The 23,109-nt window shown below is 32.2% G+C and overlaps 2 protein-coding genes across 7 annotated transcripts; both read right to left on the reverse strand.

Annotated features, from left to right (window-relative positions):
• Nucleotides 1–1,837: 1,837 nt before the first annotated feature.
• Nucleotides 1,838–8,849, reverse strand: LOC133698431 (UTP--glucose-1-phosphate uridylyltransferase 2-like). 6 transcript variants are annotated; one of them, XR_009843137.1, is made up of 11 exons: nt 8,573–8,848; nt 6,378–6,434; nt 5,181–5,313; nt 4,899–4,977; nt 4,734–4,811; nt 4,286–4,338; nt 4,141–4,216; nt 3,985–4,035; nt 3,814–3,897; nt 2,220–2,291; nt 1,838–2,128 (listed from the first exon to the last, which is right to left on the reverse strand). XR_009843137.1 is itself a non-coding variant. In XM_062121343.1 (10 exons), exons 3-10 carry the CDS (start codon nt 5,198–5,200, stop codon nt 2,102–2,104), a joined length of 462 nt encoding a protein of 153 aa, XP_061977327.1. In that variant the 5' UTR covers nt 5,201–5,313; nt 6,378–6,434; nt 8,573–8,846; the 3' UTR covers nt 1,838–2,101. The 6 variants fall into 6 exon arrangements, 2 of the variants coding, with proteins under 2 accessions (XP_061977327.1, XP_061977328.1); XR_009843136.1 differs by having other exon boundaries at nt 3,979–4,035; nt 8,573–8,847; XM_062121343.1 differs by lacking the exon at nt 3,814–3,897 and having other exon boundaries at nt 3,979–4,035; nt 8,573–8,846.
• Nucleotides 8,850–12,582: 3,733 nt separating this feature from the next.
• Nucleotides 12,583–18,650, reverse strand: LOC133699615 (UTP--glucose-1-phosphate uridylyltransferase-like). The gene is made up of 21 exons (XM_062122926.1): nt 18,440–18,650; nt 18,269–18,316; nt 17,940–18,031; nt 17,759–17,849; nt 17,480–17,540; nt 17,305–17,382; nt 17,162–17,212; nt 16,985–17,058; nt 16,018–16,090; nt 15,850–15,907; nt 15,666–15,712; nt 15,522–15,587; nt 15,069–15,101; nt 14,643–14,695; nt 14,494–14,569; nt 14,333–14,389; nt 14,168–14,251; nt 13,981–14,079; nt 13,787–13,891; nt 12,941–13,012; nt 12,583–12,849 (listed from the first exon to the last, which is right to left on the reverse strand). The coding sequence occupies exons 1-21, from the start codon at nt 18,502–18,504 to the stop codon at nt 12,823–12,825; spliced, it is 1,410 nt and encodes a 469-aa protein (XP_061978910.1). The 5' UTR covers nt 18,505–18,650; the 3' UTR covers nt 12,583–12,822.
• Nucleotides 18,651–23,109: the final 4,459 nt, after the last annotated feature.

Raw genomic sequence — 23,109 nt, forward strand, 5'->3', positions numbered from 1 at the left:
AAGACCTAAAAATCACCAAAATTAACTTGTATTAACTTTCAAAACCTGTTACCATGATCATGAGCCTGAGACTTACCGTGTAAAAGGCAAACCTAAAAAAACAATGAAGCAAAATTCTCAATAAAAAAATGTCAAGGTACGAAACTTTAAAAAATCTAAAAAAATCAATGAAAAAAAAAATCTGAGCCAGCCTTAATTAACCCACAAACCCAGCTACTATGAGAATATGATTGAGATAAATTCATAGAAATAAAAGTGAGAAAAAATACAAAGACCAACTCGTACAAAAATAAATATTGAATGTTGAAATTGAAAAAAAAATAATTAAAAAAAAATACCAAGACTAACCTCTTTTAACCTTCAAAACTTGTGACCGTGGCTATAAGGCCGGAATTAACCACATAGAAGGCAAACCCAAAGAAATAACAAAGTAAACTTCTTAATAAAAAATATATTGAAACATGAAACTAAAAAAAAAAAAAACAAACTCAACCCAGGTTAACCTGCCATCCCTGTGATCATGAGTATAAGATTTTGATAATCTTTTAAAAAGAAAACCAAAAAGAAGAATTATGAAGACCAATTCTACAAAAATCAAACATTGAATGATGAAATTGAAAAAAAAAATCAATTTTATAAAAGAACAAAAAAAAAATCAAAGTCAATTCATGTTAATTTTTAAAACTCGTAGCCTAATAAAACAAATGACGAGGGATGAATCTTTTTAAAAAATATAATAAAATAAAGATTCAAAACAAAACAAATATAAGTAAAAAGAATGGGGATCAAATTTGACATGAAAAAAAAATAAAATCAAATTATGAGGGATAAAATTAAAATAAAATTTAATTCATGTAAGGATGTATAAATATCAAAAGAATAAGAACCAAATTTGATATAAAAATCAAACCTAATGATTGAGGATGAAATTAAAGAAAAAAAATAAAAAAAACAAAATAAATAAATAGCAATCAAAAAAATAAAAATTAAATTGAATATGAAATATAAATGGTAGGACATTCTTATACCTTGTTCAACCATTTTTCCTTTCTATTAATATTTTATATTTGTGAAAGATCAAATTAACCCTAAATCAACTTGATTATAATAAAAAAAAAACAAAATGAAAAGATGAAAAATCCCTTTGAAGGAAGTTTTATTTTTATAATTAATTCTAAATCAACTTGATTATAATAAAAAAAAAAAGATGAAAAAGCCCCAAGAAAGTTTTATTTTTGTTGTTTTTTAAAAAAGTTTAGTAATTTAATTATGCTTGAAAGATAAAAATATCTGAAAGGTCCCTTGATGAAAAGTTTTATTATTATTATTATTATTATTACTTTTAAGGTTAATTAAATCATTTAACCATTCGTAATGGAAGACAAAAGTTAAATTTATCCTTAATTAATTTGTCAATAATTAATGTGTCTCATGAAAAAACTAAATCAGTCCTTTATTGTTAAGTTATAAAGTTTTTTATAGGGCCAAATTGGGGAAGATATTGTTCATTGCTACAATACTTTCCCCACTTATTCTAGTCTCTTGTTAATAACAAACAAAGCAAAAATAGAGCAAAAGAAACCTGAAAAAGAAATCAGAGGATAAGAAGGCAAAGAGTCATTGCTTATTATATAGAACACCTCTCATTCAATCTTTTTTTTATAAATGATAATTAATAGGAGGGACTAACATGTTAAGGCTTAGAAAGATTGGGGATAAAAAGAAAACTAGAAAGATTATAAATGATAGTTACTAATTATAAAAATTATAAAATTTAGAGGCTAATTTTTAATTATTCTGTTTTAAAATGTTAACATTCAATAATTTGCAAAGCAAATAATGAAATAATAGCTCCAATCACTAGGATTAATGTTATTAAACCAGTCCGGCCTCCTAATAGATGACTTTAGTGACCCATTAATTTGAGACCTGACCATACCAAGGTTTATAAATAAAAAAGAGGACTTGATAACTTCGAGATTCAGACAACTGCAAACTGAATTCATCTCTTATTGCTCTAGCAAAATACATGGGAATTGCGACATGAAAACAAGGCTGCTCGAAGTTTTTCTTCAAAACATTGTTGCGCCAGGCAACCTTCTTAGAGGTCCTCTGGGCCATTAATTTCCTGGGCACAGAAAAAGAGATTGGTAACTCCATGGTGAGCCAATACAAAGAATGTTCTAATTGTGATAAATCATTCAAGTTTAGCATCTTACCTTGTTTTCAAGAGCGACTCCCTCTGGTATTTCCAGTTTCACACCAGATTTCACCACGATGCTCACTTTTCCCTGCAGAGGTGATGGAACAGAATGGCAAGTGTTGGTCATGAAGGCTTTTACCCAGAGAGACTAAGGCAACAAATCAATAATTACATGCAACACGTTAAAGATAAAGGGATTTATACAAGTCGCAAGTTGTTGAGAATCAATACAAGGCCAGGGATAGAGAGCAGTGGTCACTAAAAGATCTCTATACAGTAAAAAAGTCATCTACGCCCATGATTATACAAAAAGAAGTTTCAGCACCGAGCTAAGGAAAACACCCTTCCAAATTGATGTTAGGCAAAGAGTCTATTAATAATTTTTGTAGCATGGGCACAGGGTAAGAAGGGTCAATAGGAGTTTGGTGAGTCAACAGAACTGGGATCAGACTCAAGAGAGGGAACTTTTGAGTGAGAGGCCACCTCAGATCATTTCAATGGAAAGGTTAATCCCCAAATTTCTTTCGAGGGACTATAAAGAAATCAATGGCTTTTTGTATTGTGGGACTATAACAATTCAATGGCTTTTTTTTTTTTAACACCAATCGATTGCTCGTACCGTAATATAAGAACCTTACAAATTACATGGTTTTTTCACCAGGAACACCACGCTATAATATGGATAGGTATTCAAGTTAGTAAAAGTTCCAAACACCTCATCTCCTAATTTTCCAAAATACACCCACCCCACGGTACATAAAGAGTAGCGGTCACTAATTTACAGCAATAATTACTTTTTAAAATGTTTTTTACTCAAAAATACATCAAAAAAATATTTTATTATTATTTTTTAAAATTTATTTTTAATATCATTACATCAAAAAGATAAAACAAAAAAATAATTTTGAACAAAAATAATTCAATTTTTTAGCAAACCCGATCTAAAAGATCTCCATAGAGTAAAAACAGTTACCTATGCCCATGATTATACAAAAAGAAATATCAACACCCAGCTAAGGAAAACACGCTTCCAAAATGATGTTAGACGAAGAGTTTATTAATAGTTTTTGTAGAATGAGCACAGGGTAAAAAGGGTCATTTGCAAAGAAATTGGGAGTATAGTGAGTCAACAAAACTGGAATCAGACTCCAGAGAGTGAACTTTTAAAAGTGAGATGACATCTCTTGAGACGGCCACCTCAGACCATTTCAATGCGACGGTTAATCTCCAAATTTTTCCTCATCATATGAAACCAACTTTCGTGGGAGTGGGACCATAACAATTCAATGGCCTTTGTTTTAACACCAATCGGTTCCTTGTATCATAATATAAGCACCTTACAAAATATATGGTTTTTTCACCAGTAACACCATACAACATTCAGGATAGGTATTCAAGTTAGTAAAAGTTGAAAACACTTGCAACTTCATCACCAAATTTCCCAAGGGTACACATATACATGGGGGCAATGGTTAAATAGTGAGCACAAAAAAGGAACAAAAGAACATGTAATACTAACTTGAATGACTGCAAAAGAGGCAACCAAATGAGTTAAGCGAGTTGCAAACAGTTCTCCAAGATCTAATGGCACTGAAAGAAAAGAAAGCAACCTGAACAAGAAGCAGATCTGAAGAAGCCTTCACTGGAAGGAATCGAGATCAAGGTACATTTATACCAATTGCACGGTCAATGAACTGGTAGACGAGGAAAAATTGCATCAAATGTATGATTTCAACATAAAAACCTCATGAAAAATCATGTTGAGTATCAAGTACCCTAACTGCTGCTCCAGCTGCAGTTTCTAGCTGAAGAAATTCGACTCCATCCACATCCTGATAGCAAGATTAACATTATCATAATTAGCCATTCTAAAATTGTAATTTTTCATTTCTGGAAATAAAGAAACAACAGATGAAAGGAAAGAAATAAGAACATACCTTTGGGTTTAGAATAATCTCCATCTTAAGTGCATCAGCTTCCACAAGCCTTTTGATTGCCTTCAAGTTCACCCACCTGTTATAGCATATATTGTTAGTAGCATATCAAAGTATAATTGCTGCATTGATGGCAAGGTTTACTTACAAGTTGTTCTTATTGAAAATTTTGAACTTCTCAATCGGCGTGAACTCATTGACCTGTTTCAAACAGAATCAGTCGGACAAGAACTCAATTAAGATTGTCTCCAAAAATAGTGTAAATGAGTGCTAATTCCATTGCTATCAAGGCAAACTGCTAAGCAAATGCCAGATGGATTGAAGGAACAATCATTTCCAATTACAGGAATGTTGCCAGCCTCAAGTGGGTTAATCTACCTCTTCTCCACTGGTGCCATTTACCTCAATACTGTACATGAGCACCTCAATGGTGTTTCTTGCCTTTATCTAAAGGGTACTGATCAATGGTGTTTCTTGCACCTCCATTATTGAGTGCTTCTCAATAATATAAGTTGGACAACAACTGGTGTTACTATACAAGTGAAATCTAACAAGGACAAGACACAGAGCAGGAGAAAAAGGTAAGGATCAGGCACCTTCTGTGTATCATCATGAGTGTTGAATGGGTTCATTAGAAACAAGGGAACGCTGCACCCATATTTGTTGTTAAGATTCTGCAGCAACTTTAACAGTTAGTTCCATGCAACAACAGAACCAAATCAAAATCAAAGCAGAAGAGAAGAGAAACAACAAACACTCACCTCAATCTGGATGACAATAAGGTCAAGAAACACAACAGCATAAATCAAGTTCAATGTCATATATATCTCCAAAACACACCTGTGAAACACAACAACATAAATCAAGTTCAATGTCATATATGTCTCCAAAACCTCCATTCTGCACCACAAACAAAAGGGTAAATCGTTTCAACCAAAAAAACGACAACCATCACGCTGTGGTCACCAGCCTTCTTTTTCTTCCCTGGCAATTTGATGTACAGATTAAAATGCACCAAACATAACAAACAAAAGTTTACATACCTAGGAACAGTGCATCCCATTGCTGTCCCTAAACCTCCATTAAGCTTCAAAACAACATCTTGTCCCAAAGGGAACCACTACTTCATCAGTAGGTGTCTGAATCTTACTCCACTCAACTTGCTGCGCTTCCCCTCTTTCACACACAAAATTCACAAAAAAAATCAACCAATCAATAAATAATTCAATAAATTCGGAATTTATGCAGTCAAGCCCTAATAATTTTGTAATTTCAGCAACGTTGATTCCTATTTTCTATTTTATCGGCTCTTAAAGGTGTGGGGAATAAAAAAAGTGGGAATCCAAAAGAGATCAGATGAAATTGGAAGGAGTAAATGTTGCACTCTGAGTCTTTTGGTTTCACAAGTTTGCAGCTTTTCCCGCTTAAAAAGCTTGCTCATAATCTTTAGTTTTATTGATGATCTGTTTTCTCATCTCCCTCTCTCTTTTCTCTTTGTCCTCTATATGAATGGCATTTTGCTTGAATAACTATACCAGAAATGTTTATCAGTAATTAAGTATTATAAAGGATGTCAGCAATCTCTAGATTTGACCATGAATTTACAGGCTATACATAAGAAAAATAACAACACAATTCCAGAAATTCTAGATTCCTAGATTCTGATGAAACTACAGCAAAAGCATCACAGAGAAATTCACATGAGAGAAACAGAGGAGGCTAAGTAATAGCATTGGCTTATGTTACCTCAAAAGGAGGAAAAACAGAGGAGATACTTGGAGGTCTTGCCAATTATGCATCTAAGAAATAGATGCCCTTTTATGCATTAAGATTTTGAATAAGCCAAAAAGGAAGATTAGATATGGGAGTATTACTTTGGAAAGATTGATCCTTTGGCATCCATGAAAACCTGGCCCCCAACCTACCTTCTCCTATTTTATTTTTCCAGAAAACTTAGCAACGAAGGATCATATTGAGTGCTCACTGGAGAATCTCTTATTTATTCACACATGTGATACCAACCATCCAATTATAATAAAAATTAGATTAAAACTTCTCTATCGAATTCCACTTGCGTGTTGCTATATCATTATCATCAAACATCATGAAAATCAGTTGTACAACACTAAAAATGAATATATGATGCTCTTTCAAGGAAACATACCATACATATTCAATCATGAAAACAAATATTACCCAACTTTGCAAACAGAACAAAACACAAAATAATCCAAACTCACTAGGGCTGCTTGCGTATTTATTTGTTTCTCATTTGCAGAATTGGGGGTAGCATCCACCTGCATCCATAAGGCACAGTAATTGAGAACCTTCTACATGCAGTAGCATTTAAATTATATGTCTTGTTTGCTTTAAGAAAAGTGTTTTTGAGGTTACCCAAGATGATGAAAATTTACACTAGTTTAATCGCTAATGAGAAAAATAGGATTCATCACTTTAACTCAATTCCACACTTATTTAGTGACAAACATAAATGTGCATGTATAAACCTAGAGAAGTGAATGCTAGTCCAAAACAAGTATTATGATTTGTGAAACAAAGCTAGTAATTGGTGTCATTGTCAAGATTTTGACAAGACTGAACTAACAATAAATTAACCAGAGAGAGAAAAAAAGGTGCCTAATATTTGCAACATGAATTAGCGGCGTGAAAAAATGGCATCACCTTTTCACCTTGACGAGATTCAAGTAAGCCTAGATACTTCTTCAGAACAGGATTGTCTTCATTAGATAACAGATTTTCTACCACGTTGTGGTCCCCGCATCTGCAATGAAACCTCTGTCTCTCATTTCACCAATAAGATGCACTGCCCTTGATTCATCCTTGTGCTGGAGAAATCCTCGGATAATAACATTATAAGAAAATTCATCTGGAGGGCAGCCATCCTCTTCCATATTTCGGAAAGCTTCCAATGCTTCATCTAACAATCCTTCTTTACAAAGTCCATTTATTATTGTAGTGTATATCTGAACATTAGGCTGCAACCCTTTGACAAAGAGTTCTGAAAACAGTTCCCTTGCATCTTTAAGATTCCCGGATTTGCACATGGCATCAACCAGGATGTTATACATCACCAGATCAGGCTTCAAGGAGGAACTTTGCATTGCTCGAAACAATCTGAATGCCTTTCCAAGATACCCTTGTTTGCAAAGGCCATCGAGCAATATTGAGTAAGCAAATAAATCTGGGAGGTTGCCATTCTTGTGCATATTCTTGAAAAGATCTTGTGCTTCTCTAAGCCTGCCTAATTGGCACAAGCCATGAATAAGGGTGTTGTAAGTAACTTTGTCCGGAGTTAAGCCTTGAAGAATCATTTCATTATAAAGTTGCTTGGCCTTATCTATCCTTGTGGCCTTACAATATCCGTTAATTAAGATGTTATAACAAAAAACATCAGGTTTATAACCCTTGGTTATCATGACATCAAAAAGCTTTCTAGCTTCAACAACTTCCATACACAAGGAATATCCATACATCAATGAGCTGTAAGTAACAACATCAGGCTCCACACCCATTTCAGTCATTGTTTTTAACACACCTTGAGCCTGTGAAACCTTGCCTTCTTTACAAAATGTATTAATTAGCACGTTGAAGATGACACTATCTGGCATGATATTCAAACTCCTCATTTCATTTAGCATTGCTGAAGCGTCCTTCCATCGGCTGGAATTGCATAAGCCCTTGATTAAAGAGGTGTAAGTGAAAATATCAGGGGAAATGCCTTTAGCCTTCATATAAGAGAAGATATCTAAAGCCTCATTCACCCGCCTATCTTTGCGAAGACCGTCAATGAGTGTACTGTATGTCACCACATTAGGCTGGCAGCCTGCCTCTTCCATTTTCTTAAACAATCTAGCAGCAGCAGCAGTTTCCCCGATCTTACATAAGCCATTGATAATTGTATTATAAGTGTGGACATTAGGTTGACACCCTCTTGCCACCATGTCATCAAATAATTCCGCGGCTTGGGAAAATTTACCCACTTTACAGAGCCCATTGGTTAAGGTGTTAAATGTAACAATAGTGGGTTGAAGACCAAGTTTAATGCCTTTGGCCAAGACAGAGAACCCAAGATCAATACGTTGCAACTGGCAGAAGCAATTAATCAACATATTAAGGGTATAAGTATTAGGAGAGAGGCCAGCTAATTCCATTTGTTTGGAAAGAGAAATCACAGCATCGTAATACTGTCTCATTTTGACAATTGCAGATAATAATTTATTGAATTGGATGATACAAGGCAGGGGTTTCCTATGAAGCATGTGATTGAAAGAAGAAAGGGCGTCATCAATGTTTCTAAATAAAGAAGCATCATTGCTGTGTTTATATCTACTGCTACTGCTAGAGGAAGAAATGGAGTTGGAGTGGTTGGAAGACAACAGTGATAAAGTGGTTGGAGATAGAAGAAGAATCATACCCATTATTTTCATTTGACATCGCTGAATTTGGGCCCCAATAAAAAAGGCTTCTGAACCTCGACGTCTCACCGCCGCCGCCGCCATCATCATGAAGTGGTCTGGTTTTTTATTGACCAATACGACAGAGACACTTTGTAACAAATCTGGAATATTGAAGAAAGAGATTTGGGGAAGCAGGATCGTCCGTCTCTAAATGCAGAAGTTTCGGGAAGAAAAGTATGCGGGAATGAACGGGAAACACAGGCGTGTCGACGATGATGAAACAGCAAATTATATTATAATTATAATTATTTTTAAAAAAAAAAAAAACCTAGAAGATGGTTTGTTTTATTGTACTAATCAGTCAAATCCTCGCATTTTTTTTTACTCAGTGTTTTAATAAAGAAATATTTTTTAATATTAAATTTATTTTTTACTGCCTTTCGTGACATAAATAACTTAAATAATAAATGAGGCGGTTAACATCATTGATATAAATTTTTTTATTTTTTTTATTATTATTTAATATTGAATTGATTTAAAACTAATTTTTATGATTTATTTTGTCTATTTTATATTAGATTATTCCAACCTTATAACCCCTGAATAACACTTAATAGGTTAACTCAAGTTAACTCGAGTTGTTTGTTTTATCTTTTTTTATTTGAATTTTTTTTCTAATTTCATCATTTAACATTGAATCGGTTCAAAATTAAGCTTTATAATATGTTTTGATATTTTTTATGGGAATATCTTGGTCTCATGGTCAGTGTCGAGAGTTTGGTCATTTTAACTCTAGTTAAATCAGGTTGTTTTTTTTTAAAAGAAGTTACCTTAGTCTTGTGATTCGGTTTACAGGTCCTTCAACATTAAATTTGTTTTTTTATTAAGTTGTTTTTATCTCATGACTCGAGTTGTGGATTTGACGGTTTAACCTAGTTGACTAAGTTTTTTCTTTCTTCTTTTAATTGACTTTTTCTCTCAATCTCATTATTTAATATTGTGTTTAATTAGGAATTAGGCTTCATGATATGTTTTGGTTTGTTTTTTATTAGTTTATCTTGGCCTTATGACCCAAGAATAATCCTTAACGAGTTAATCCGGGTTCACTTAAGTCATTTTTTTTAATTAAATGTATTTTCAAATTTTATCGTTCAATATTGGATCCAACGAGATCGATTGAGAATTGAATTTCATAATTTATTTATTTTGCTCTCTAATGTGTTATATCAGTCTCATGACTAGAGTTAGGGATTTGACAGGTTAGCCCGAGTTAAATCAAATCGTCTTTTTATTTTCTTTCTATGAGACTATCTCAGTCTCATGAACTGGGTCATGGGTTTGGCTGATTAACTCGAGTTGTTTTTATGTTCTTTTTAAAATTGATTTCTTTTTCTAATCATGTCTTTCAACATTGGGTTGATTGTTGGACTTCATAATTTGTATTGATTTGCTTTTTAAGGGATTATCCTGGTCTTATGACCTAGGTTGCAAGTTTGACAGGTTAATTCGGGACTATTTTTTAGGTCTTTTATTTAATTTTTTTAAATTTTATCCTTGAACATTAGGTTGATTAAAAATTATACTTCATAATTTGTTTTAATTTTTTTTTATGGGGTTATCATAGTCTCATGACTCGAGTCGTAGAGTAGACATGTTAACTCAGGTTGACTCAAGTCAATTTAATATATTATTATCTTGATATTAAAAAAAAATATCATTTTAAATTTTATTTTGAATCAAACTATATTTTTTATGGTTCATCTCATTTACTTTTAGACCCACAAAGATAACCATGTCACATCATGTCAATCTCCATGAGGTATAGATTTTTTTTCACTAGAAAAAAATAGTAGCAACATCTGAATATTTCTTTAAGTTCAAGAAAAATTTAACCTGGCCTGCAGTGTAACGCGGGTCAATGATCAACATATACTAAAATGCCTAGTTATATTGTTGTTGTTGTATGACAAAACTATGAACGTTATGGGTAAAACATTATGCATACACGTATTGTTTACCCTCTTACATTTTAATATAAACTCATTATTTTTATTTTGATCTTTAAACTTCTTTTCTTATGCAATTGTATCCTTTTTAGACCAGTTTAAAGGATAATTGAATCAAATTCATTGATAGAGAATAAAATTAAAAGATGGAGAATCAAAGTAGAAAAGACACCACAATGGGTGATGGTTTCAAGTTCTCATAAAAAGTTTATTTTAGTACTCGAACTTTATAAATTATACCTTTTTAGGCCCCTCAATATTTTTGAAATTCAATTTTAAAATAAAATCTCATTTTTGTTATTTTTTAGTTCTTGGTTTGAGAGAAAAGAAAGAGATTGCTTGATCCCAATGGTAGAAAGAGAAAATCAACATTGACACCAAATCTGACCACCAAAATGGTTGATCTTGATATTAACGAGTTCTATTTGATGAGGAGAGTTCTACTTATGTGTTTTTTCACCTTGAAATTTTCTTAAAAATCAAATCTAAGATCGATAATATTTTTTGTTTGAGGTTTTTATGTGATTTTTTCTTAAAGCCATTTATGGGTTTTTCAAGGTGTTTAGACTATTTTCGAGGTGTTTTGGATCAAAATGAGTTGGAAAACAACTTTTTGATATAAAAAATATAACTTGTTTTTCTGGCAACCACAGTAACTGGAATGTGGGGAAAACCAGATGATGAATCGTCTAAAAATGTTTTTCAAAAAATAATGGAGGGATGATTTCATTTTTCAAAAAAAAAAACAAAGTTCACATGCGAGCCCTATTTTTTTTCTTCTTCTTCTTATTTTTGTAATTTTGCCTTTTAAAAAATCATGTTTTTTATATGAGTTTTTAAAAATAATTTTTTATTTATATTTAAATTAATATTCTCTCTCTGATTTTTTATTTTTTGTATTTAGCTTTTTTTAAATAGTGGTTTTATTTATTTATTTTGTTTGTATTTAATTTTTAAAGAGATTATTCTAATTCAACTATAATTCATTTTATGTTTTATATAATTGAAACTTTTTAAAAAATATATATTTTTTGATAGTATTTCAAATAAGTGCAACCTTGAAAGATATTTTTTGCCCTTTAATTTTATTCAATTAATTTTCCATGTGTGTCTTTATTAAATAAAAAATTGATTTTGATAAATAGCATGATGAACACAATCATGTAAATACCCTGTGTTACAATATTAAATATCTTGATCTACATTCGCCTCTCGACTTTTTCAGATATATATTTAGTTATTGTTTATAACTTTTTATTTATTTATTGACACAAATAGTTTTTTATTTTATGTAATTAGATGTATGCAAATGCTTTTCAATTTACACTTAATACTTTTCATTTAAGAAAAGAAATCTTGCATGTTCATTTTTTTTGTTGAAAAAAAAAATATCCAACTGGCGAATCGTAGTCAAATAGCTAGTAACATATACTAAAATGCTTAGGATGTTTACTGTTGCAATAATTTTTTCAACTCTTTTTTTATTTATGCATCCCTCTAAGCCTAGAATGCTAAAAAAAATTGTCAAAATTTTTTAAGGATTGAATTATAATATATACTAAAACACCGACGACATTTATTGTAACATATGTTTTTCCATCCTTGAATTTTTCTTTCAATTGCTTCCCTCTATGCCTAAAATGATGAAAAATTTGCCAAATTTTGTTAAGGATTAGAAGGTTTCAATGATAGGGTACCAAAGTGAAAAATACATAGAAGTATGACAACCAATCTTATTGCCATCATAATGTGAAATTCTAAACGTTAAAACAATATCATTTAAGTCAAACCAAAGTTAATCAAGTCAATTATTGCCTGATTTAATTTAAAACTCATCCCACGCTAGTTCTACACCAGTTCTAGATTGAACTTCTAGAGTCAAATTAATACTCTTGATTTTTAGGTTTTCACCAGACTTGATGTGAACTAAATACGGACATCACCAAAATTTCCATGAGATAATGAGAAATGCAGACAGTCCTCATCATCGTAAACCTCCCAATAAACTAACTGACGGATAATTGAACAAAAAATTGGATCATATATATTAATATGTAGCAGAAGCAGTTTTCACACCCTCGAGTATACCAGTTCTTGTTATAAACAAGGAAGACTTGTATGCTGCAAGATAACTTCGAGATTCAGACAACTGCAAACTGAATTCATCTCTTATTGCTCTAGCGAAATACATGGGAATTGCGACATGAAAACAAGGCTGCTCGAAGTTTTTCTTCAAAACATTGTTGCGCCAGGCAACTTTCTTAGAGGTCCTCTGGGCCATTAATTTCCTGGGCACAGAAACAGAGAGTGGTAACTCCATGGTGAGCCAATACAAAGAATGTTCTAATTGTGATAAATCATTCAAGTTTAGCATCTTACCTTGTTTTCAAGAACGACTCCCTCTGGTATTTCCAGTTTCACACCAGATTTCACCACGATGCTCACTTTTCCCTGCAGAGGTGATGGAACAGAATGGCAAGTGTCGGTCATGAAGGCTTTTACCCAGAGAGACTAAGGCAACAAATCAATAATTACATGCAACACGTTAAAGATAAAGGGATTTATACAAGTCGCAAGTTGTTGAGAATCAATACAAGGCCAGGGATAGAGAGCAGTGGTCACTAAAAGATCTCTATACGGTAAAAATAGTCATCTACGCCCATGATTATACAAAAAGAAGTTTCAACACCGAGCTAAGGAAAACACCCTTCCAAATTGATGTTAGGCAAAGAGTCTATTAATAATTTTTGTAGCATGAGCACAGGGTAAGAAGGGTCACTAGCAAGATACTGGGAGTTCAGTGAGTCAACAGAACTGGGTTCAGACTCAAGAGAGTGAGTGAACTTTTGAGAATGAGAGGCCACCTCAGATCATTTCAATGGAAAGGTTAATCCCCAAATTTGCCTCATCATATGAAACTGACTTTGAGGGACAATAACAATTCAAGGGATTTTTTTTTTTGTGGGACTATAACAATTCAATGGCCTTTTTTTAACACCAATCGATTGCTTGTACTGTAATATAAGAACCTTACAGATTACACGATTTTTTTCACTAGGAACACCACACTATAATATGGATAGGTATTCAAGTTAGTAAAAGTTCAAAACACTAGCAACTGGTCTCCTAATTTTCCAAAGTACACCCATCCCACAGTACACATATGCATGGGGGCAAATGGTTAAATAGTGAGCATAAAAAATGTAATGAAAGAACATGTAATACCTTGAGAGTAATATTAGCACCAAACCATACATCACCAGCAACCTTAAGACTATCAAGCTCAATGATGCTAGGGATCGACTTAAATCGGCTCAAGAAGTTGGCAACCTGCCAAGAGGAGAGAAAAAAAATCAATAATAATAATAATAAAAGAAAAAAAAATCTCAAGAATACTTGATTGTCAAACACTTTTTTACCTTCTTAAATTCTGCCCCCAGTTCGATAGAAGGATTTGCAGGATTTGTTCTAGCTGAATTTCGGATGACAAAGCCATCAACTACAGTGTAAAGATCAGACTGCAAAAGAGGCAACCAAATGAGTTAAGCAAGTCTCAAACACTTCACCAAGATCCAATGACAGTGACCGAAAAGAAAAGAAAGCAACCTGAACAAGAAGCAAATCTGAAGAAGCCTTCACTGGAAGGAATCGAGATCTAGGTACATTTATACCAATTGCATGGTCAAAGAACTGGTAGACAAGGAAATATTGCATCAAATGTGTGATTTCAACATAAAAACATCATGAAAAATCACGTTGAGTATCAAGTACCTTAATTGCTGCTCCAGCTGCAGTTTCTAGCTGAAGAACTTTGACTCCATCCACTTCCTGATAGCAAGATTAACGTTATCATGATTAGCCATTCTAAAAATGTAACTCGAATATCTGAAAACAAAGAAACAACAGTTAAAAGGAAAGAAATAAGAACATACCTTTGGGTTCGGAATAATCTCCATCTTAAGTGCATCAGCTTCCACAAGCCTTTTGATTGCCTTCAAGTTCACCCACCTGTTATAGCATATATTGTTAGTAGACAGACTATCAAAGTATAATTTCTGCATTGATGGCAAGGTTGACTTACAAGTTGTTTGTATTGAAAATTTTGAACTTCTCAATCGACTTGAACTCATTGACCTGTTTCAAACAGAATCAGTTGGACTATAATTCAAATAAGATAATTCTCCAAAAATAGTGCAAATGAGAGCTAATTCCACTGCTATCAAGGCAATCTGCTTAGCAAATGCCAGATGGATTGATGGAAATGAAGAATCAGTTTCAATTACACAAATGCTGCCAGCCTCAAAGCGGGATAATCTCCCTCTTCTCCACTGGTGCCATTTACCTCAATATTGTACACTAGCACCTCAATGTTGTCTCTTCCCTTTATCTAAAGGCTACTGATCTACAACCTATATCTAAAAGGCACCGCTACCTATCCATTATAGATATACAAAATGAAAACTGGAAGGAACACATTATCTGAAAAAGGGATCAGAACATGTCTTACATGCTGATCAGGGACCTGTGCAATTTCCAGGAGCTGCATCACATAATCAAGGAAAAAGTATTAGTCAACACCAAAAGCCATATTTTTCTTCCTTTTTTCTCTAATAACTTTGATTCAAGAGGGAAGGGGGAGGAAAGGAGAGACTTTGGGGCTGCTGGAGGGAGCAAAGTGAATGAGAGCATTCCCAAAGAAAGAGGAAAAGGCAAACATAGCATGAGCAAAAAGAATTAACCTCAAAACTGAAAATTGGAGTGAAAAAGAAAGAACCAGAAAAAAATGTCAAATATGAGAAATGAAAGCACTTCCAAGTCTACAGAAAATCAAGTCGTTTGCAAGTTCAAGCAATTATGATTTAGAATAATTTACGCAAAGCTATATTGGGAATTTTATCCAATTCTGTTGGACTGTTGAACTCAAGGCAGGAGTTGCTAACACCGGGTAAGACGTATATACCTGAACCTTCCCTTCATAAGAGATGAGAGTACCACCTTTCACATCAGCCAGGGTTTTGGGTGTCACCTGCAGAAGCACAAAGTATAAGAGCAAATTTTGAATCCATAAACTAAATTAAAACTGGCTGCATTCATCTTTTTGTACCTCCATGCAGTATTCATTCTTGTTTCTGATCAGATGGTTTAAGATTTCTGTAGCACTAAGTCAAGGATATAACAGGCTACAAGACTTAAATTCCAAGAATTTTCATCATTAAAACCAGAACAGAGTATGACAAAAATTAAATCCTGAAGTCGAAAGTTTACAATGAGAACCAAAATCAGGATACTCAAATCAACAACAGCACCGAGGTTATCTGAGTTGGCAACAAATACATACTCTTTACCCTGCAAGGCAATAAGGAAATACAAAGGACATAAGAACTAAAGTACCAGCGGAGCACAAATTACTTCTTAATATCACAAGGATAAAGCAAAAGCCACATCATAGCATAAACCTGTGACAATAAAGCATCGAGCTTGCCACTGTTCTTTAGAGATGGGAACACATCACCATGTCCAGGAGGATACCTTCATGCGTAAATACAAGTTTTCAGAACAGCAAGCATGAAGATAATACATTAAAAAGATTTTTTGATAAATTAAACTATGCACTCAAACATATTCCCTACATTGTACAATTCCTAATGTTTTTCAGGTGTTATTTTACTTTCATTTCTGAATTTTAAGAAATTGCCCACACTGGATCTCACTAAAATTTTTCTTTCTTTAGGAGGGACAAACCTTGATCAGATACCATCAGCTTCCAAAATTTCAAGGGAGTTACAGGTAACAACAAAGATATGCCAAAGTTTGATTAGATACATTATCTTCCAATTATGACATACTTTCATCACTGGCCAGTGATCCAGACGCTCTATGCCAAGTTACACTCATCACTCAGTTTTCAATAAACAGTTAATTGAATTATAGGCATGTCTTTGTCACATGTCATAAGGAAAGGAAGTGATTTGAGAGAGCATTAGTATGCAAGTATAGGAGTTATTTTCTGGATTTAAATCAGGTCAGAAAATCATAAATTGAGTCAGGAAAGTTTATACAACTCCTTAGAAGTTGGTATACAAATAAATAAATAAATAAACGACTTGATAAGCATCCAAAAAATCCCTTACATAAGACTCTAGAAGTAAGAGGTGGAATAGATTGATGGAAGTTCACAAGCTCAGAACAGCAGGTGAATCAAAGAGTTTTCAATTCAACTGTCTCAATTAGAATTCAGAGAAGTTCAAGCTCTACCCTAGTTTTACAACATATTCAAACTCATAAGCATCTGGAGCCAAATATATTATTATCACAGTGCATCTGATAGAATATATAATTATAAAGTGCATGCAAAATGGTAAAATTGACTGAAAGATATTCATTAAACTTCATATGGTAAAATATAGAAATTAGAAACTATACCATCCATCCTTGTCAGTGTGTCCTTTTGAAGGCAATGGCACAAAATCATCAGCAACCAGACGAGGATATTGGCTCTGTGCAATTCCAAAGGGGAAAAGGCCAATTTGTTGTTTAAAATTTTCAGCAAAGCAAAACACAAATATTGAAGGAAACTGATCAAACTGTAGTGTCACAAACCTGATTAAAGGTGTGAATCTCAATATTTGAGTTTGAGTACTTCTCAATAATCTAAGTTGGACGACAACAACTGGTGTTAGTATACAATTTAAATCTAACAAGGACAAGACACAGAGCAGTAGAAAAAGGTAAGGATCAGGCACCTTCTGTGTATCATCATGAGTGTTGAATGAGTTCATTAGAAGCAAGGGAACGCTGCACCCATATTTCTTGTTAAGACTCTGCAGCAACTTTAACAGTTAGATCCATGCAAAAACAGAACCAAATCAAAATCAAAGCAGAAGAGAAGAGAAGAGAAGAGAAGCAACAAACACTCACCTCGATCTGGATGACAATAAGGTCAAGAAATGTCAGTCCATTACGAACTTCAATGACAGACCTGTGAAACACAACAACAAAAAATCAAGTTCAATGTCAAAGGCATCTCCTTAACCTTCATTCTGTTCCACAAACAAAGGGGTAATTCATTTCAACCAAAAAAAAAGATAACCATAACACTTTGGTCACCAATCTGACATTGCCTTCTCTTTTTTTTCCCCTGGCAATTTGATGTACAAATTAAAATGCACCAAGCATAACGAACAAAAGTTTACATACTTAGGACCAGTGCATCCCATTGTTGTCCCCAAACCTCCATTAAGCTTCAAAACAACAAGCTTGTCCAAAAGCATCTTGGTTTCCTCCGGATCTGCAACAAAATTTCAAATCACTTTAAGCAACAACCACACAAGTTTGGGTTAAAAAAAATGCAATAAAAATTCAGATTATTATCAATTACCCTCAGGAGTTGACTCCAAGGTATCATAAGGAACCACTACTTCATCAGTAGGTGTCTGAATCTTACTCCACTCAACTTGCTGCGCTTCCCCACTTTCACACACAAAATTCACAAAAAAAATCAAACAATCACTAAATAATTCAATAAATTCCAAATCTCAGATCTCATAACAAAAAAAAAAACATCCAAATATATATAAAAAAATCTCCATCACATTGCACTTAGAACCAATACATATATCGCAATTATAAAAAAAAACATAATTAATTAATTTTTAAGCAACAAAATCAAAATTTTAAAAGGAAACTCGTTGAAGAATAATGAATTGCCTGAGATAGCGAGATACGAGGTTGACGAATCCAGTTTTCTCACTCTCACTGCACAAAATCACGAAACAAAATCAAGAAATTGTCGGTAGATCTGAGATCTCTTGGCTTCATCATCTCATTAACGAAACGGAATCACTTTGATTAGTGAGATTAGCAGGAAATTAAGATTACCTGATTTGATTGAGATTAGCAACAGCGGATTTGAGCTGAGAGATCTTCTCGGTATCAGTAGCCATTGTTGATTGATTTGATCTTAAGAGGTTAGAGAGAGAGAGAGAGAGAGATGAAGAATAAATCTGTGTGAGCAAAGGAGGATGTTTGAAAGGATGCGTTATATATATAAGTAGTGGTGGTGATGAAGGGGGTTTTTTTTTTATAAGAAACCCCAAGTTAGCCCCTAAACTAGTATCTATTTCTCAGTTGAGTCCCAAAATTGTTTCGTAGAGTGAGAGATTATTAGGGTAATGTTTGATTATTATCTCATTATAAAAAGGAGGAGACAATAGAGATAGAGTAAACATACCTTCACATATTTTTTATTTTTAAAGTATAGAAATTAATTTTAAAAACAGATTTATTTCATGTTTTTGTTTTTATTTTTATTTTTATTTATCTCCTCAATCAAACATATTTTCACCTATTATATATTTTTTCTTTCTCTATTTTCTCTTCTAAAATACTAATCAAATGCAACTTGGTCACTCTTGTTTTAGTTAATTCGTTTTATTGTTCACATAAAAGTGAAATTTATGTATATTTATCATAATAGACATTTTTATGTGAATGAAAAAACATTACATATAAAATTAAAAAAGACATTTTATTCTCATAAAGATATTAATTTGACTTGTCCCGAATAAATAATTATTTTTTTGAATAATTATCTTACGTGATGGTTAATAAATAGGATATAAATATTGTTTAATGTTACCCAAAATTTACCTTAAGATAACCTAAAATATATATTTATATTATATAGATATATATGTTTAACATTTATTTTTTAAAATAAAGTAAATATTCAACAATCGTGATAAGGTATGGTGCAAAAGAAAACGTGTGTACCTAGAAAACAGAGATTTTGTTGATTTTTTTTTTTTAATATCACAAGACTTAAAAGAGAGTAAATAATGATGAGAGTAAAAGACAATAAAATTTTGTCTCTGGAATTGGAATAAAATAAAAATGTGATGGGCAAAAAAGGGGTGGTGCTGTGTGGAGGTGATGGAATTTGCTACGCCACAAACAGTGTTTTTGGACGGGCAGGAAGGCCAAAAATAGGCGTCAAGGTGGTAAGAGGATGAAGGAGAATATGCAGGAGAATATAACGTTCGGCCTTTTAGTTATACCCAAAGAGATAGACTTGAAAAGGAAGTGGTGGCGCCCGTTTTACGCAAAGCTGTGGACAGCTCTCACGCCCCCTCGATCCATGTGTTTGGTCATGATTGGTTTCTATAAACTTTGTTTAGCTTAGTAACTAGATCGATGGCCCCGCATCATGATGCGGCTAGTACTAATTTTTTTTTCTTTTAAATTAAATAAATAGGATACGGTTGTGTTTTTTAAAAAATAATAAAAATTTAATATTAGTTTAAATTTTGGTTAATTTAATCATAAAAAATTAGATAACACCAATAAATAAATCAAAATAATATTTTATAAGTTAGAGTTGGGTTAACACATGAACTCGTGACCTAACATATGAGATAATGATAAATCTATAGAATTATGGTATTAATCAAAAAATCATTTGAAAAAAAATCTGAAAAAAAATTAAATCAACTCAATTCGATCTTTCAAAGATTATGGGTGTAACAACCCAAAAATACCAATTATATATCCAACTATAATAATTTATTTTTTCTTTCTATATATAAATTTTTTTATCAAAATTTTGAGAGAGTTTTATTTGTATCTTCAGGATCAAGTTATCAGCTTAATAATTCCACAACCTATGTGCATCAATCACAATAATTGTCCTATCATCCTGGACTTTCATATATTAACCATAATATCAACTTATATTTCCTTTAATAAACATTCAATAGAATTATCATTTTAACATTTTATAATTATGGCATATCATAAAATAAACATTTAAAATTAAAATAATTAGAAATACATATATATATATAACAATATTTTTGATTAAACACACAACCATAAATTAGCTTAAAGTAATTAAATATCTTAATTACAATATTCATAATTAAGTTAAACAATAAAAAAAATTATATAAAAATATATTATAACAAGATATTGATTCTTCAGAGTGCATGAATTACTCGGACAAAAGTATATATATATATATATATATATTCTAGATGTAATTAACTTTACACATTATTAAAAATTACATATATTCATGTGCACGCATATTTAAATCACAACATCCTTTAACGGAAAGGTTTGTTTTTATTTTATTACCATCTTTGCATAACATTTATAATAACACCAACCTTTACAAGTATACCAAAATTGTTTATAGGCTAACTCAAATATCTATCTTATCTAAAATTAATTTGTATTCTTTAATTACTTATTGCCAAAAAAGTAGACTCTTAGTACGTCATCATTTCTATCAATCCAAGGAATGATTTGATGATTTGCTCAATAACTCAAGAAGTGATCTCATTAACTAAGAATTAGTCTCTCAATCCATCCATTCAGCATGACATTATTTCTATTAACTTAGAAAATAGTTTCTTCATTCACCCAATTACTCGGGCACTAATCTCATTCAGACATTCACCAAGAATTTATCTCTCAATTTATCCATTCAATAAGACACTATTTTTATTAACATAAGAAATATTTTTTTCATTCATCCAATAACTTGGGCACTAATCCCATCAACCAGTGATTTGTCTATTAATTTTCTCATTCAACAAGACACTAGTTTTCATTAATCCGGGAAATAGTTTGTCCATTCACCCAATAACTCGGACACTAATCCTATTAACCATGGATTAGTCTATCTGTTTTTTAATCTTTTGCTTTCACAATTCACACTAAGATACAAAATAAAAAAAATTCAATCTAAATTTAATATAAGTAATAGTTTGTCTTAAGATGTCGAATACATATCTAATGTCTGTGCGCGCGAATTGATCTTCTGCTATTAATTAGGTCCCACAACCTCTCTTGTAACAATTAAATCATTACATCAATTATCATTTATTTATTATATCGGTCAACTACATTCTTCATAAAAAATTCTGAATTATCACTTTATTCTTGTTAAGAATTCCCTTTCTAGTTGTATAAAACATCCATTTCTTTTTTTCCATTCATTCTCCATTTTCTTTTTAATCAACACATTTTATATAAATCTCTTATTATTTAATCTAAACAAACCCATTTTATTTTTATTTTTTCTTGCTTTCAGGTGACTCAATCAAAATCATTTAAACATGTTTTTTCATAATAAATAATTAAGAAAATTTATAATCCTTCCCATTTCAATACATCCTTGGCCGAACATGGGAAAGAAAAAAATAGGATTTATTTCCTCCTTTCTTCTTTTTAATTTCATTCAATAACATTCATCTAATCATAATCCCCTACAATCCTAATTAATTTTGTCAAAATTATCAATTTACTAATTTCTTTGCCAATTTCTTCTTATTGGCCGAAATTCAACACAATTAGGGAGGGATTCTTATCCTTTACATTTTTTAAATTAAATCCTTACCCAACCCTGATTCATGCATGCAAACATAAATCAACCACAATTACATCCGCTTATCATATAATTAATTCAATTCCATCCTCACATACATCTAACAATTTCAATTCATTAACAAAATCATAAATTCAATGAAATTAATGGCATTCCTTATCTCAATGGGATGATTTTACAAGTGTTGGATGAAAAAAAAAAACCCGAAGCCTTCATCAATCCCTTCTTTTCTTCCAAAACCCTAACCCTTACTTTATCCCAAAAACTACCCAAAACACTCAATTTCTCCCTTTTGATTCCTTATCCAACTCTTACACGCACTAATTCTTTTAATTTTGAGTGGATTTGACAAAAATTTTGAAAGAAAAATCAAAATTTCCTCCCCCTCTCTTTGCTGGAAATGCCGTCAGCCATGAGAAGAAAATTGGGCTTTTATATTGCCCAATTTTCTAATTTTGCACATTGACCCATTGTTTTTAGGTTTTTTTCTATTTTGCCCCCAAGCTTTCCTTCTCAATTAATTCATGCTTTACCACCTTATCCTTTGTTCAATTTCACCCCTCTCGTTATTTTGTTTGAAGTCCTTTAATTTATTCTACTCACTTTTGTTTTTAGGTTGCATAGTAATTTAATTTCCACTCGAAATATAATTTTAGCTGGGTTATTACAGTGGAATAACTCACACACAGCCACCTTTTTTATATTAAATAATATTTTATTTATGCTACAAATACCAAACCGCTCCTTTTCAAACTCAGTAATTACTAAAAAAAAATGAAAAGACAAAACAAACCACCCAAGGCAACGAGAATTATAATTCAAGGGTGTTATGGTAATTTTACTATGCATTTAAAATGAAAACGTCAAAAATGCCCTTGCGTATTGGTGTTTAAATGTTTGCCTCCATTGACATATCAATAATTTCATTGTGAGAATAGTGATGAAAAAGATTATTATACCCTCCCTCGTTCACAAGGCCAATTGTATTATGTTTATTTGGGCAAAATAATCATTTCATTATTTCAATCCACAATGACACTGAATCTATGTACACAATAATAAATTCATAATAAAACCAGGAGCTAGCCCCATCAGTTTATCTTAATGTCTTGTAAGTTATTGTCTAAGGGTTTGATTTCACAACGTGAGTTAAAACTAT

The sequence above is a fragment of the Populus nigra genome, chromosome 7 (genome assembly GCF_951802175.1).
Source record: "Populus nigra chromosome 7, ddPopNigr1.1, whole genome shotgun sequence".
Lineage (NCBI taxonomy): Eukaryota > Viridiplantae > Streptophyta > Magnoliopsida > Malpighiales > Salicaceae > Populus > Populus nigra.

Bases quoted from the DNA above. Each gene is read 5' to 3' on its own strand.
- LOC133698431 (XM_062121343.1), bottom strand. From the start codon at position 5,200: ATGGGATGCACTGTTCCTAG. The intron at 4,339-4,733 runs GTGCCTGATCCT...TGTTTGAAACAG, and splicing joins CTCATGATGATACACAGAAG to GTCAATGAGTTCACGCCGAT. The intron at 4,217-4,285 runs GTAAGTAAACCT...ATGCTATAACAG, and splicing joins ATTTTCAATAAGAACAACTT to GTGGGTGAACTTGAAGGCAA.
- LOC133699615 (XM_062122926.1), bottom strand. From the start codon at position 18,504: ATGGCTACTGATACCGAGAAGATCTCTCAGCTCAAATCCGCTGTTGCT. The intron at 17,850-17,939 runs GTAATTGATAAT...ATTTTGTTGCAG, and splicing joins CTTGGAGTCAACTCCTGAGG to ATCCGGAGGAAACCAAGATG. The intron at 15,908-16,017 runs GTTTATGCTATG...ATTGCCTTGCAG, and splicing joins TCGATGCTTTATTGTCACAG to GGTAAAGAGTATGTATTTGT.